This window comes from Leuciscus leuciscus, assembly GCF_965113295.1.
Source record: "Leuciscus leuciscus genome assembly, chromosome: 25".
NCBI classification, from domain to species: Eukaryota; Metazoa; Chordata; class Actinopteri; order Cypriniformes; family Leuciscidae; genus Leuciscus; species Leuciscus leuciscus.
Genome location: NC_138724.1, coordinates 28,228,555 through 28,245,796, shown reverse-complemented (window position 1 = coordinate 28,245,796; position 17,242 = coordinate 28,228,555). Strand labels below are relative to the sequence as shown.

The following is a 17,242-nucleotide window of genomic DNA, read 5'->3' as shown; positions in this document are numbered from 1 at the left end:
TTTTCAACAATTTCTGCTTTTGTGTTTTTAATTTATTTTCTTTCTTCCATGAAACGGCAGAGAATCCGAGCTTCCGTCTTCTAATCCTGCATTTACTTGCTATCGTAAACACGAGTGTACTACTTAAAAAGTGGACATGAACGCCTTCTCAAGTCATATTTACCACTGGGAAACTCTGGGATAATTTTGAGACTCAAGTTCCCGAGTTGGGCGGGCCATAAACTTTAACCATGGCTGATGGGAGAACGATTGCTACTGTTCTTTATTAGCTTTTTCCACAACAGCTTCATCACGTTGTCTTGTTGTTTTAAGTATAAATAATTTGTATAATGTTGTATTTGATGCTGTATTTGACAGAAATTCCACTATCATCAGCAAGCTGACTATCTAGATAGAGTTGTGAATGTTTATATGGTTGTCAATCAATGGGTCGCTAAATATAATTTTGGCTTTAATAAGATTATCAGAATAAATAAGCAAGAATAAACCTGGTGTCCTGCATGAGTCCTAATCTCTCTGACATCAATGGACTTGGGAAGTAGGAATGTATGACAAAAGTAGTCCATGCATGTACCATCGAGACACCCATTATCAGTTAATCTCTTAAAGTCCCCCTGTAGTCAATAATTCTATCCCTTAAAACTCATCTTCAAAATGGCATATTTAAACATTTCTTCCATAAAAAAAATTTCTTCATGCCTTAAAATATCTTGAATGTAACTCGACACCCTTGCCTCATTTAGTATATGCAGTTCTATGAATATGCAAATGAGCCCCGCCTCCACTCACTCACAGCAGCTCAGAGATCCACTCGTTGACGATCACACATTGATCTGATTGGTTACAAGGTCGTTTGTGATTTCAAAGCGTGTTTTTGAGACTGTCTTTGGTTCACTGCAGTTTTAAGGAGAAAATACTCTGCAATGGTGTCGACTTATGAATTTACACATGGTTTGTCTTAAAACACATTAAAACATAACACAGTCAGATAAACAACATTAAAAACGGGATTTTCCCCACAGGGGGGACTTTAAATTCATCGGATACGGGACAAAACTTCAGTGGGCGGGAACCCTATTCCCTGGTTTGCATTTCACATGAGCGATTGCAATGCAACATCATTAAAAATAAAAAAGCACATAAAATTTGAGATATATTTTGAGTCATTCTCCCTTTTTTATTTTATGAATTAAGAAAATAAAGCGAGGTTGGAATGAGATTAGAGTGAGAACTATTGATTTAAATAACAGACAGTATGTTTAGTTTGTATAAACTGGGTCAGTTCAGTTCTTATCTCGAAACAATTACCCCTAGAACATTACAAGAACTCACTGCACTCAAAACACGCCCTTGAAGGTTCAAGTGCCATTACCAGCACCCCACTGAAAGGACGCTTTGAGCCAACATCTAGTAAAAATATCCCAGTACTCCATTAGTTCCTGCTATGAGCTGTCACTTCTGGGAAAGGAGAAACCAAACTCCTCAGCGAGAAGTTCCGGCCGGCTCCATTTGGACGTGGAAAGCGGCGGCGCTAGTCTTGCGCATCTTAAAGCACTTAGCAAATAACTGCCTTTTGAAAACAAAACTGTCAGGTGTTCTCGACTGGACTGGTGTTCGTCGCAGAGACTGTTTTATTAAAATACAAGTCATCATGCACAAGACTGCCCAAGAAAGACAGTTAGACTTCCATAAAATACATACATTCATGCATTCACTTTATAAAACAAAATGTTGTTGCTGAAATCTGTTCCAAAACCTAGTGTAGGCTCCGTAGGTGGTATTTTAACACATTGTACGATACCTTGTTTTGGCCAAATTATAAAGCAACATTCATCATTTACAGAGAATGCAATTCCCAGAATGCATTGCAACAAGCTCTGTGAAACAAAACAAGTGTAGCATTAATTACTTGTAATTAATTGAATAGCAAAAAAGGACTGTTTACCCAAAGTGTGGTCTCATTAGTTTATAATCAGTTGTGAGCATGAGTCGGCGCGCCGCCATCTTGGAACAGTCAGCGTGTCGTCCCTCACAGTAAGAATCAATGATGCTACAACATTGTTCAGCTTCTGGTTGTGAAACCGCCGAGATTGAAATTCCCCAAAGAAATGGGATAACCTGTCACTGGTGAGAATGTGTTGGTTTGTGATTTTATATGCATTATCTCAATAGTACAGGTTTTTACTATGGTACTTTTTAATGTCGTGCTTGTTGTATTGTGTTAGTTTAGCTAGCAAAATCATCTGCTGAAGTCTATTGCAGATATATATTCATACATGCATCTAACTACAATTGCAGACGCACTGTCAACTTGCTCTCAAATGTTCACCGACCGGCTTTGACTGTTCCAATATGGCGGACGGATTACGTATAGCGCCCCATAGAAACAGCCGCTAATGGGACATTTATATATATATCTGAATGTGAGATTCTGCCCATCTAGAAGTTCCATAGCACAATAATCAATCTTTATATTTTGAAAATAAATCTTTGTAAACATTTAACCTTTATCTGTGTCTTTTTAAATGCTCATGTTGACAAACCAATGATCCAGAATGTATTTTGAAGTCCTCTGGTGAATCCTGTAACTCCATAGTTCCTTTTTATAGTCCATGGATGGCACCCAAAAGAAAGCTTATGTGTAATATGTTTAGCGGAGCATGTTTGATCATATACTGTACAACAAGTTATAAAATGAACGATCACCTCTGGTGGTTTTGAAAGTGAGCCACCTTCAGTTTGAATTAAACCACATTAGCAGCATCTACAACACAAGGGCTGCATCTGAAATCACACAAGTCCCTGCTATAAAGTAGGCGAAAAACGAGTGTAAGAAGAGTAGTATGTCTGAATTCACAGTATTCATAAAACAGTAGTCGGATGACCTACAGTACTACTGTCTGTGTCTGGTCTCATTCCTGTTTCTTTCCTTTCCGTTTCTGGTGTAATTCCTGTCCGTTTTCGGTCTCATTCCTGTCTGTTTTCTGTCCGTTTCATGTTTCTTTCCTGACTCTTTCCTTTCTGTTTCAACTGAAGTGTCTGACAACATGAACGTGAATGTAGTACATCCGGATTACATTCATACTACAGACATTCATACTACATAGAATGTACTTTTTAGTGGTCGTGGGGTAATTACATATTCAAGGGAAGTACCTAGAGACTATACAATTTCGGACGCAGCCACTGGTTATGAATGGTTTCTCCTAATCTGGGCCTGGAGGGCCACTATACTTTAGAGTTTAGCTCCAACCTGTATCAAACTCACCGGTTAGCTCATTCAGGCGTGTTTGATTAGGCTTCGAGCTTAACCCAAGGAACCCTGCTTTATGAGCTTTCCCTTACAATGACGTATTTGATGAGTCTCATTGATCCTCTCTTACCCCTCAGATTTGTCCTGTACCTGCCCTTGCGTCGCCTCCGGCCTCTCCAGCTCAGAGCCGCGAACACCGAACAACAGCAGCAGAATGTGACGGTAGCGCAAGTCGCTAAGGCCACTAGTACGGTGTTAGCCGCCAAATGCCACACCGATGTCAAGCTTCCTCCGTCCCCAATGGGTCGAGGAACGTCACCTGTAGTGATGTTTCGGCTGATGTAACCCTTCGTGTCGTTGGGGTACGGTTGACTATCCATCATGCTGCTAGTGGGGGAAGAACTTAAACTATTTGCTGATTTGCCCATACGGGTGTGTGTAAAAGTTGGGGTCAGGTGTCTAGGGGTTGTAGAGTCATCAGTGGTGATTGTAGGACTGGTGGTTCTTGTGTCGCTGCTAATTGTCTGTTTTGGTTGGGATAGAATAGTAGTTTGGGTTGGGGTAGAAGTCTCATATGCAGGGGTGTTTTGGGTTGATGTTTGAAAGGGCACGTTTGCAGATGTTGAGGGCTTTGTGGTCGTCCACTGTGGCGTAGTAGTCGTCTGTTGGGGATTGAGCGTAGAGTCCATTTTAGGCTGTGACGTAGTTGATATAACATGCTCAGACGTGCTTTGAGCAGTTGTGGCTTGTAATGTCTCATATGCAGGGGTATTTTGAGTTGATGTTTGAAAGAGCACGTTTGCAGATGTTAAGGGCTTTGTGGGCATCCACTGTGGCGTAGTAGTCGTCTGTTGGGGATTGAGCGTAGAGTCCATTTTAGGCTGTGACGTACTTGATATAACATGCTCAGACGTGCTTTGAGCAGTTGTGGCTTGTATTGTCTCATATGCAGGAGTATTTTTAGTTTGGGTTTGTAAGGGCACGTTTGCAGAAGTCAAAGTCTTTGCGTTTGTTAAGGTTTCCGATTGTGAAGACGCAGAAGTCTGGGAAGTAACTGTCTTGAAAACAGCTGTAGTTTCTAGATACTCATCCGACTTGGATAGCGAGGTAGTCTTGGCAAAAGATTGCGTAGTGTTTTGAGAAGCCGTCGCTAAAGATTTTGTAGTCTGTAGAGATGCAGTTTGTAATCCCAAAGGCTGTTGGGTAGTAAGAGCTTCATTGATTGGGATGGAGGTCAAAGTAGAGTCAAAGTAGTCAGTTGTAGAGCTTGGGTGGGCTGTAGTCGAGGGGTTTGGGATGCTGTGGTTTAAAGTGTCAGTACTTGTATCAGGTTCATCCGTCTGAGAGGTGGTTTGTGTAATATGATGCAGGTTTGTTGATTCCCACTGTGGCGTAGTAGTCATCTGTTGGGGATTGAGTGACGTAGTTGATATGATGTGTTCTGATGTGCTCTGAGTTGTTGTAGCACATCGAGGGAGGTTATGTTGTACTTCAAGTGTAGTAGGAACAGCTTGAGTGGTTTGTTGGGGGGTTGTAGGTTTTTTTGTACTAGTGGAGGGAGGACTGATGGAGCGGACGGGTGGATAGTTGAACTGACGCTTGTCAGAGGTCAGCGGCTCTGAAACATTGAGCCGCGAGGAAGACATGTGAGGCAGAACACGCACGTTGGTGGTGAAGTGCTTCCCGAACACCAACAGGTCCGGATCCACACCTGAGAACCAGACATCGCAATCAGATTATTAATGAACAAGCTTTATACTTGTAGGCTGAGGGAATGTTCATTTCATCTTAAGTTTCCATGCTAAAAATGCATGTAGCTTCAATTCTAGTGCACACTTCAGATTTAAATTATGTAGAAATGTCTTGTTTAGAAAAGGAATTTTGATCTTTATGTTGAAGACGTTTTGTGTATGCATTCAATCCTCATTAAAAGAAAAGGAAAGATCATCATGGTTTTACATTTCCTCAAACCAAAGTAGAGTTTGGTGTGCAGTTTCTCACCTTTAGTGACATTATAGAGGATGACATTTCCTCTGCGGTGAGGAATGCAGCTCTCAGCGGTCGGACATTGCAGATGAAAGCAGTTCACACTGTCCTGAGTGGTGTTGAAATGAAACACAGCCAGGTTGCAGGAGACTGTGCATGCAATTCAGAAATTAACTTTTAACAAGGTCTTTATGGCTGTTGAAGATTCTGAATTATACTTAGATTTATGCATTTCCATTATATAGTGCAACCACATTCTTTAAAAAATATTTGATTGCATTTTTAATTTTAAGTCAAACTTAAAAAAAAAAAAATTTTTCTTCATGTATACATTTAATCATTCATTTAGTTAAGAAACAAATACCCTAAATGTCATGATATACTATTTGATAAAAAGATATACTTTGAAATTAATATTTTCACTTACTATATAAAAATGTAAAAGTATTTTACTGCTATAACTGTGTACAAATCTAGTTTATAATTTAAACTTGGCAATGAGTACTATGAATATTGTTGAAAATTATGACAAATTACTTGTGATGTTCCATAATTTGTAATCTACTATATTAATACATGCAAATGTAAATATCAGAATATCTGTATTATTTTACGTGCATTATGATGTAGCATTTGTGTTGTCTAAATTTCATTGCACTAGATTAAAAAAAGTAGAATTTTGTCAAGTTAAACATTTCACAAACATTAGTTTTAAACGCAAAAAAATTAATAAATAGATATAGCCTAATATTCACAATGAAGACAATTTTTTTTCGACACACTTTTTCAATTCAAACATCTGAATGTACCGGTAATTGCAAATGTTGTATGATCTTTTCTCTTTACTATTTGCATTCTGCGTCATCATTTTCTCTTTTGATCAACTGTTTCGGTGATTTTTAGTGGATGTATGAAGTCAGTTCACTCCAGTTCACACAGATCTAGCAGAGGAACCACATGTGTAGATCAACATGTTCCTCTAACTACAAACACGTGTTTTCATGTTTAGCACTATCCTTAAATCAACCAAACTTTTTTGGTGGAACGTTTTGCTGTCTTTCTTTCAAATAAATTACACCTGCTTTAATGTTTTGTTGATGCAATGACATTCAGACGTTTTTGAGTGTTCTTAGGCTACTTTAGTTAGTCAGTTGTTCTTGTTTAAAGCATAAACTCACAGTTTGGTGTAAGACAGCAGGCTCTGCTGCACTTGAGCGCAGACTCGTCCTGATAAACCCTCAGGATATGAGCTCCTCTGCGCTGAGATTCCTCTATGTCCACATACAGTCCTGGATATCTGCGGATCCAGCAGCTCTTATAGTAAGATGTCGGAGAGCAGCTGGAGTCCGAGGAGCAGATCAAACCCAGAATCCACAGCAAACTCCATGGCACGGTCATTGCGCGCTTCATTCGGCTGGTCTGCGAGGCTGGAGCTCAAGTCATGTTGTTTTGAAGCGCTCGCGCTCGTGTGTTTCTGGCGCAGGTGAGCGGAACCTGCGCAGACTGGAACAGGTGTGATGATGATGATGATGATGATGAACGCGCGTGAAGAAAGCGAGAGCGCGCCAGAGTTTAGAGCTCACGCCTTTATTCCGTGCTTCTCGTTCATCCAGACATTCATCCATTTATTTTTTCAAATAAGTAAATGCTCAGATAGTGGTTTTATAAAAATAAGCTCTTTATTTTCTGTAGCCTACATTTTGTTGTGTCAAAATAATCACGATATAACCATTAACTGCAATCGCTATGCAAATTCTATTACTTTTTTGTAGCCTATAGACCTTATTCAGAGCAGCACCATGACAGGTATGAAAGTGAGGCTGTGAGGGATAGTCTTGCCTTAATTGTTTCCAATGGCATCCGCTGTAAAAAGCTCCTAGATTACTTACAATTTTCCACAGCTTATATTGTCGAGAGTTTTTTGTCAACTGAAATTTCTTGGAAATATATTTTTCCAGTGTTTCATGAGCAGAACCATCCAAAAACACATTAAATAACAGTACAGCCCATTGAAGAGATGCATGTCTGTCCCTCACAGCCTCGCTTTCATTCCCATTAAAAATCAAAGATGGCGCTGCTGTGAATAAGGTCTATAAACAATAATTTCGTTCTATAAAATGCAGCTTTGTGTGGCCTTATTGTGTCTGACCCCCTCAAAGGAAGTCAAAACCTAAATAAATTGTGTAAATATAAGAAATAAATACATACATTTTACATATTCTATAAGGAAACAAAGTTTATATAATTTTCATCCGCCAAATACACGCTGGTAAACGGTCACGTTTGCTGAGGAGATTTGCAAACATAGCAACTGGATGCCTTTCGATGTTTTTCTTTTTTATTGGACGAAACATCATCAAAATATAAGTGGAAGATTTCAGTCTTGTTCCGATAAGCCCTCCACCATGGCCGCCGAACGTCTTCTTTCTGCTGCACTTCACGAGATCTCGCGATAAATGTTGAGAACGTGATGTTTTTAAGTTGAGGTGGCAAATACTCTCCTTAAGTCAATTTACAAACTAGTTGAGACAGTGAAACTTAACATAAGTTGAATGAACAAATTCAGCCACTTTAAGTTGTGCCAACTTGAAAAACCTGCATTGAAACAACTAAACTGTGAAATGCTTTTTTACAGTGTCACTCATTATTTATCACTTTATTTAGGCAAAGGGGCACAACAGCTCTTGCTATTTTATAAAGTAACAACACTTATTAAAACATCAAATAAAGAACTTTACATTACAACAACATTAAGAAAAAAAATTAAATGTTTGTTTAATTTTGTAGGCTACAATCTATTTTTGTTGGCTTGAACATGACGCAAACTCTTTCAGTAACATTAATAGAATGTTCATTATGTTTTTTTCTTTATAATAATGTTCTGAAAATGTTAGCACAAAAATGCTTGGAGGAATGATTTTTTCCTGAACATTTTAAATGTTACTTGTTTTGGAACATTCAAAAAAAAGTAACATTCCCATAATGTTTACAAAATTATAAAATGGAATGTTCCCTTAACATTCGCATAACCAAGAAAAAAGTTTTAAATGTTCAGAGAACACTCAGAATATACATTATTATTATTATTATTATTATTATTAATAAAAGTTACATTTTAACACATAGGCCTACATTGATCACAGGTATTATCAAAATATCATAAAATAATAATTATTATTATAATTTAAAAGGCACTTTTTATTATTTTGTTTTGTTCACTGTAAAAAATTATATAATTATGACAACAAGTGTTTTTACATTGCTTTAACTCATCATAAGTTAAGCAAATTTATTCCTTTTTTTATTATACAAGATTCAACTAATGTTTTTAAGTCCGTTTAATGTCATTTAATTTGTAATGACTTAAATATTCAAGTTGATTGTACTTAAAAATTTAAGGCAGCATTTTTTTAGTGTTGTTGAAGACATAATGTTGATTTAACATACAGATCTTGTAAAAAAAAAAAATGATTTGGTTAACCCTTTTCATCCATTTAGCATTCAACATTATATTAACAACAACTGACAATATTTCAGGCATATTTCAACGTTTAAGGTCGTTTATGTGTCGGCTGGGAACGTAATGTGTATTCTTGTCAGCTGGGACACGTCCCATGCCAGCTTGCCCTGTGGAACACCATTGGCTCTTTGTTCCTCAGATGAGAAGTGTTTGATTCCTTCTGGAGAAATCAGAGAGGATTATTCTAACTGTGCAGGGCCAGATTTCCAATCACAGAAGCTGATACTATTTTCCCCGTTTGTGACTCATTTCCACTGTTTTTGTGTGTGTTACAGCCACAGGTTTGCCAAAAGACACTTGGATCAGGTTGCCGAGTGGCTTTCACACTCCATTTTCCAAAATACAGCAGATCTATGAAGGCTGCGAACACTGGCTGGAGAATGAGCTCTCAGCGCCAAGGTGAAGTTGTTGCACTGGGATCAGCCTCGAGTCTGCCAGGTCAGGCACTGAGAGCACACAATACAACACAGTTTGAAGGGCAAATGTTTAGTTTGACATGCACCATGAAAATCAGAGTACAGAGTACAAACTAGTGGTATTATTAAGAATGCCAATACTTACATTTATTTTTGGTATTGATTCTTCATGGTTTAGGTTAGACTAGAGTTAAGATCATTTTGTAAATGAAGCAACATCATTATCATTAAGAGTCAGAATGCTAATATTTTCACAGCATCAGTAGCCTACAATATATGTCGATTAAAAATAGTATTATATTTGATCAGGGGCGTAGTTTGTGGGGGGGATGGGGGGGAGATAACCCCCCCAATATTTAAATCTATGCATTACAACCCCCCCAATATTTATACCATGATCACAATATCAGGAGGCATACCCAAACTTCAACCCCCCCCAATATTCAAACCAAATCTACGCCCTTGTATTTTATTATGATGTTTAAACTGTGATGTTTAACGAATGGTGAACTACAACATGTAGGAGTGTATTTGCCACTAGATGGCGCCAGATCCTCTTTAAACTCAAGTGCCACGCTGATTGGCTGAAGGATCCCAAACATGAGCTGTGACATCAAGGGACAAACTTTGGAAAGTGTATTGGCACATGTATTAATGATAATATTCTGCATGATGTAACCATAACTTTTAAATCTGACTCTAAATACTTGATTTGTTATAGATTTGTTTTCTTTGCAAATTCTATACACAACAAAAATATTTCGTCTTCAGTATATAAGAAAGCAAGTAGAACGACTTCAATTTTCAATGCCTTTAATTTGTCTAATTAATTTCTTACCCTCATGGTCTTTATCTTTCTTATTTATCTTTTTCTGTCATTAGCAAATTATTGTTAACTCATTTTTTCTCTCTATTCTGTTGACAATGGGTGTATTGTTGTTCAATTTTGTGTATTCTACAAAAAAGAAGTAAATTTCATACTTTTAAGAGCCTGCAAAAAAGAATAGGTTACAGGCAAAAGATCTTTCTAGTATAGTAAATTATTAACAATTTGTTGCTTGATCAAAAACTCGAAATTTTGACCTTTAGGGCTAAGTGTAATTAGTGTTTATACAACACCGTTTTCAACTAAAACCTGATTTTTTTTTTTACTGGCCGTTCAAAAACGTACAAAAGTAAATGCTTACTTTTGATAACGGGTTTCCAAGTACAAGTTGAAACTGTTATAGTCTCTGTGTAAAATACAAAAAGGCAAATTCGTGAAAACAGTGACGTCATGCATATAAGGTATAACATGTTCAGTGTATAGGCGCGTAGTGTTTCTTTACAAAGTGACATTGCACATACAGCTATTTGTCATCTCACAACCTCTATGAATGTTTCCAATCAGGCTTTCGCAACCTCCACAGCACCGAGAGTCCGAGACAGCACGTCTTAGGAATGTCAAGGATCTCCTTATGACTAAATTTGCATTTTAATTCTAATTCTATTCTAATTCCCCTGCATTTGACACAATATCTCATAGTATTCTCGTTTGCAGAAAGGCGCTATATAGAATAAGAAATATTATTGTTTTTTGCGGATCCGTGTGAACGGGGATCATTTTGACGTTGTCGTCTGTGCGCAAAACTTTTCCAAAACTCAATGGAAAAACATTTACGTTTTTAGCACATCGTTGTCATGTAAATGTACCTTTTTCTCAATAGAACAAGAAATGCCTATTCTGGTTCACTTCCTACCTGTCTGACCGTCAGCATCCGTCTATCCACCAGGCTAAGTCCACTACTGCCCCTGTCTCACACGGTGTTCCCCAGGGTTCTGTTCTTGGACCTTTTCTCTTCATCATCTACATGCTTCCATTAGGTAACATCATCCATCATAGCTTTAACTTCCATTGCTACGCAGATGACACCCAACTTTACATCCATTCTCAACGCACTGCTCCTTTCCCCACCAACTCCATATCAGCTTGTATTGATGAAATAACATTTCATGTTATGTTATGTATGTTATGTTATCTACGCTCATTGTATCTGTATTGTATCTTTGCCTCCTGTTGTTTTTACCTGTTATAATATTACAAAGCGACCTTGAGTTTGCTGAAAGGCTCTATATAAAATAAACTTTATTATATTATTGTTTTTTTGCAGATCCGTGTGAACGGGGATCATTTTGACGTTTGTTGTCGTCTGTACGTGAAACTTTTCAAAAACTCAATGGAAAAACGTTTCCGTTTTTTAGTACATTGCACCTGTTTCACACGGTGTTCCCCAGGGTTCTGTCCTTGGACCTTTTCTCTTCATCATCTCATGCTTCCATTAGGTAACATTATCCGTCATAGCTTTAACTTCCATTGCTATGCAGATGACACAGAACTTTACATCCAGTCTCAACGCACTTCTCCTCTCCCCTTATCGCGGATCCGAGTGAACGGGGATCTTTTTGACAAGGTTGTCGTCTTTACACGTAACTTTTCAAAAACTCATTGGAAAAACGTTTTCGTTTTTAGTACATCGTTGTCATGTAAACATACCCTTTTTCTTAATAGAACTAGAAATTAAAACAAAATGATGAGCACCATGAACAACAACTTCAAATCAATTTTAACGGATAACACACGCTCTTTATTCCATATATCAAACTGTTATCGGACACGTTCGTGTTTAAGGTAACCGTACTGAAATAGATTCCGGTAAAATAAGCAGTTACATGTTTGTTTTTACAAGCCCTTGTGGAGAAAAGCCATGAATCTCTCATCACGAGTGCTTCCTCAGAGATCGATATGAATTTCATTCAGGTTAGACCGTTTTAAGTCAAAGTTTTCCACATCCAAGAATATGGCTGATAAATATACAATGTAGCAAATCTATGAAAAACACATCAACATTCAGTACTCGAGTCTGTCGTTTGGCGTTCACGTTTGCCCTGATATATGAAGGAAAGTCTGCTGTTTGTCCACTTTTAGGTTAGTCAGGTAAGTGACCATCATTCCCAGCTGTATTCCATACTAACAAACGCTTACACGAACACTTTTTGGGCTAAAATGAGATGAAATGAAGAAAATTAAAGGTATAGCGGAGGATCTTTCCAAATTTTAGATAAGACCCGCCCTCTCCACTTTTTGAAAAGTTTGATTGATTCACTAGAATGATTGACAATTAGGAGGACCAATAGTTTAGACTACCCACCAGGAAGTAAAACATCCTCTGCTATACCTTTAAGGAAAAAAAAAAACTTTCACATGCATTTCGTCCTATTACAGTTCCCATTATACAAAGAAAAAAGGTCCCACTTTTTATTAAGTGGCTTTAACACTATATACTAACATTGAAATGAATAATTTCATACAATGGACTTATTGTGTACATACATATTTTTACATTGTACTTATATTTTAAAAATACCTGCAATTACAGCTGTAATTAATTTAATTAATTACATTTGTAATTACACTGTTGACCCTTCCCTTACACCTTAACCCACCCTTAAACCACACCTGTCCTTAACCTTACCCTCATCACACCTCAATAGCAGCACGAGTGTTAGTAACACTTTATTCTACAGTGTCCTTGTTACATATGTTACATGTACTTACCATAGTAATAACAGTAAATTATGCATAACTACATGCAACTAACCCTCAACCAAACCCTAATCATACCCTAACCCTAAATGTGACCCTGGACCACAAAACCAGTCACATGGGTCAATTTTTTTAAATTGAGATTTATACATCATCTGAAAGCTGAATAAATATGAATTATGGAAAATGAATTTCCATTGATGTATGGTTTGTTATGATAGGACAGTATAAAACTATTTGAAAATCTGGAATCTGAGAGTATTTAAAGTTGTCCATTTATGTTGGCGATTGTGCTGCATTCACTCACAAAAATAACTGTTTTATATATTTACGGTAGGAAATTTACAAAATGTCTTCATGGAACATGATCTTTACTTAATATCCTAATGATTTTTGGCATAAAAGAAAAATCTATAATTTTGACCCATACAATGTATTGTCCACAAATATACGCGTGCGACATGTGACTGGTTTTGTGATCCAGGGTCACATATAGTAAGTACATGTAGTTAATTATTATTATTCAGTATTTAAATATCTAATTACACTGTAACAAATACACCTGTAACCAAAAAGTGTTTTACAATACAACATGAACACAATAAGTACTTATTTTTCAATGTAAGTACATAGTACTTAAAACCACTTAATATAAAGCGGGACCAAAAACAAAAATCAGATGTCATGACATTCAGATTTGGGATTCCGGCAGATTCTCTTCTTGTGCCTCTGAACAGTGAGTGTTATTAGAGAGTGGTTTGCTCTCTGTGTCCTCGTGACTCCTGCAGAAGCGCAGGGCGTTTGGCCTGTAGGTGGCGCTGTGGCACTGTAGTGTTGCAGGACTGTCAGTCTCAGTCTTTCAGCAGTCTGTAGATGTGGTGTTGGGCTCCGTGCTCGCTGGTGGACACCTCAAACACGTAAGCGATGCATAGCAAGGTTTCTAGAGTGTCTCTGTTGGTGACCACCTACGACAGAGAGAGAACCGGGCAAATTCAAAGAGAGTTTCGTCAATAAAAAACACTTCCTTAATGCAACATATTTCTGAGTGAAACAGGATCAACTTGAGACTTGATTTTAACCCACTGGTGTTTGACTGCAGGGTGGAAAGTATGAATACCAACTATGTATTAGTTACTTTCTTTGTAAACAAACATTCTTGTACATCTAAATTTGTGAGGACATTCGACACAATGCAACCCTACCCATCACAGCTAACCTGAACCCTTACCCTAAACCTGCCCTTAACCTAATTAACACACACACACACTCACACACACATACACACTCACTCACATACACTCATACACACAGACACACACACTCACTCACAGACACACACACACACACACACACAGACAGACACACAGACACACACACACACACACACACACACACACACACACACACACACACACACACACACACACACACACACACACACACACACACACACACACACACACACACACACACACACTCACTCACTCACTCACTCACTCACTCACTCACATACACTCATACACACAGACGTACACACTCACTCACAGACACACACATACACACTCACAGACACACACACACACACATACATATATATACACACACACACACGCACATATACACACATACACACTCACTCACATACACTCATACACACAGACGCACACACTCACTCACAGACACACACTAACACATACAGTGGGTACGGAAAGTATTCAGACCCCCTTACATTTTTCACTCTTTGTTATATTGCAGCCATTTGCTAAAATCCTTTAAGTTTTATTGTACACACAGCACCCCATATTGACAGAAAAACACAGAATTGTTGACATTTTTGCACATTTATTACAAAAGAAAAACTGAAATATCACATGGTCCAAAGTATTCAGACCCTTTGCTGTGACACTCATATATTTAACTCAGGTGCTGTCCATTTCTTCTGATCATCCTTGAGATGGTTCTACACCTTCATTTGAGTCCAGCTGTGTTTGATTATACTGATTGGACTTGATTAGGAAAGCCACACACCTGTCTATATAAGACCTTACAGCTCACAGTGCATGTCAGAGCAAATGAGAATCATGAGGTTAAAGGAACTGCCTGAAGAGCTCAGAGACAGAATTGTGGCAAGGCACAGATCTGGCCAAGGTTACAAAAAAAATTCTGCTGCACTTAAGGTTCCTAAGAGCACAGTGGCCTCCATAATCCTTAAATGGAAGACGTTTGGGACGACCAGAACCCTTCCTAGAGCTGACCGTCCGGCCAAACTGAGCTATCGGGGGAGAAGAGCCTTGGTGAGAGAGGTAAAGAAGAACCCAAAGATCACTGTGGCTGAGCTCCAGAGATGCAGTCAGGAGATGGGAGAAAGTTGTAGTAAGTCAACCATCACTGCAGCCATCCACCAGTCGGGGCTTTATGGCAGAGTGGCCCGACGGAAGCCTCTCCTCCGTGAATTCTCTGGTCTGATGAGACCAAGATAGAACTTTTTGGCCTTAATTCTAAGCGGTATGTGTGGAGAAAACCAGGCACTGCTCATCACCTGTCTAATACAGTCTCAACAGTGAAGCATGATGGTGGCAGCATCATGCTGTTGGGGTGTTTTTCAGCTGCAGGGACAGGACGACTGGTTGCAATCGAGGGAAAGATGAATGCGGCCAAGTACAGGGATATCCTGGACGAAAACCTTCTCCAGAGTGCTCTGGACCTCAGACTGGGCCGAAGGTTCACCTTCCAACAAGACAATGACCCTAAGCACACAGCTAAAATAACGAAGGAGTGGCTTCACAACAACTCCGTGACTGTTCTCGAATGGCCCAGCCAGAGCCCTGACTTAAACCCAATTGAGCAGCTCTGGAGAGACCTGAAAATGGCTGTCCACCAACGTTTACCATCCAACCTGACAGAACTGGAGAGGATCTGCAAGGAGGAATGGCAGAGGATACCCAAATCCAGGTGTGAAAAACTTGTTGCATCTTTCCCAAAAAGACTCATGGCTGTATTAGATCAAAAGGGTGCTTCTACTAAATACTGAGCAAAGGGTCTGAATACTGAGGACTATGTGATATTTCAGTTTTTCTTTTTTAATAAATGTGCAAAAATGTCAACAATTCTGTGTTTTTCTGTCAATATGGGGTGCTGTGTGTACAATAATGAGGAAAAAAAATGAACTTAAATGATTTTAGCAAATGGCTGCAATATAACAAAGAGTGAAAAATTTAAGGGGGTCTGAATACTTTCCGTACCCACTGTATACACACACACACACACATACACTCACACACACACAGACACTCACACACACACAGACACTCACACACACATACACTCACACACACACATACACTCACACACACACACACACACACACACACACATACACTCACACACACACAGACACTCACACACACATACACTCACACACACATACATACATACACTCACATACACACACACTCACTCACTCACTCACACATACACACATACACACATACACACTCACATACACTCATACACACTCACAGACAGACACACACTCACACACACATACATACACTCACAAACACGCACTAACAAACACTCACACACACACACACACACACACACAGACAGACACACACATACACACACACACATCCACAGATGCACACACACACACACACACACACACACACGCACATACACACACACACACACACACACACAGACACTCACACACACTCACACACAGACACTCTCTCTCACACACACACTTAAACAACATGTATGTAAAATGACTGTGTTACATTCTGTCCACTTGAGTGTGTGTTTGTGTCTGTGTGCGTCATCATGGACTGAATCAGAGCACTGCCAGTCTGAGGTCCTGTTGTGTCGGTGACAGAGCTCATTGTCTCTGGGTCTCAGCGCAGGCCAGCGTCACACACACACACACACACACACTGCACACTAGTGTTCTCACTGTCGCCGTGACTACAGCCTCATTTTTCATTTCCTCAACAGGCTTGAGTTTATAATGACAGCTGACTTTAAACTGAATTAACTCGGTTATTGCTGAGGTGCTGGAATCAGTTCAGGAGAAATGTGTGGCGGAAAATAAAGGCTTTTGTCTGGGACACTTTCACACACATATGTGTGTGTGTGTGTGTGTGTGTGTGTGTGTGTGTGTGTGTGTGTGTGTGTGTGTGTGTGTGTGTGTGTGTGTGTGTATATACGTGTATATTAATTTTACTAAAACATTTTAATACATTTTACAGTTTGATGATGCAAACAAATCATTGAATCAATCTCTTAACTTCCGCACTGTGGCATAAACTGGTTACCATAATGTCTTTATTTTTGATACATGTGAAACAAACACATTTACCTGCAGAATGGTGAAGTTTTCAAGTACGCTGTTCATCATGTATTTCTCTGGTAGATGTTTGAGTTTATGGATGAAGTTGATCATATATTCACACAGCGGTGATCGGTGGATCCTGAACACGTAT

The 17,242-nt window shown here is 38.8% G+C and overlaps 2 protein-coding genes and 1 long non-coding RNA gene across 4 annotated transcripts in view; 1 reads left to right on the top strand and 2 right to left on the bottom strand.

The window, feature by feature from the left end:
* Window positions 1-2,477: 2,477 nt before the first annotated feature.
* Window positions 2,478-6,637, bottom strand: mansc4 (MANSC domain containing 4; the record flags this gene model as incomplete). Its single annotated transcript, XM_082160669.1, has 3 exons — window positions 2,478-4,964; window positions 5,255-5,389; window positions 6,418-6,637. 3 exons carry the CDS (start codon window positions 6,635-6,637, stop codon window positions 3,328-3,330), a joined length of 1,992 nt encoding a protein of 663 aa, XP_082016795.1. The 3' UTR covers window positions 2,478-3,327.
* A 4,891-nt stretch (window positions 6,638-11,528) lies between these two features.
* Window positions 11,529-13,019, top strand: LOC309491321. The gene is made up of 2 exons (XR_014203026.1): window positions 11,529-12,244; window positions 12,398-13,019. It is a non-coding gene; the product is annotated as an uncharacterized lncRNA (long non-coding RNA).
* Window positions 12,404-17,242, bottom strand: part of tead4 (TEA domain transcription factor 4) — a 30,410-nt gene continuing 25,571 nt past the window's right edge. The window contains exons 10-11 of one of the 2 annotated variants that reach the window (XM_082160731.1): window positions 17,119-17,242; window positions 12,404-13,723 (exon numbers count right to left, since the gene is read on the bottom strand). The exon at window positions 17,119-17,242 is cut by the window's right edge and continues 29 nt beyond it. In XM_082160731.1, the coding sequence (XP_082016857.1) occupies window positions 13,610-13,723; window positions 17,119-17,242 (238 nt within the window). In that variant the 3' untranslated portion in view covers window positions 12,404-13,609. The remainder of the gene's footprint in view (window positions 13,724-17,118) is intronic. The other variant, XM_082160732.1, reaches the window with a different exon arrangement.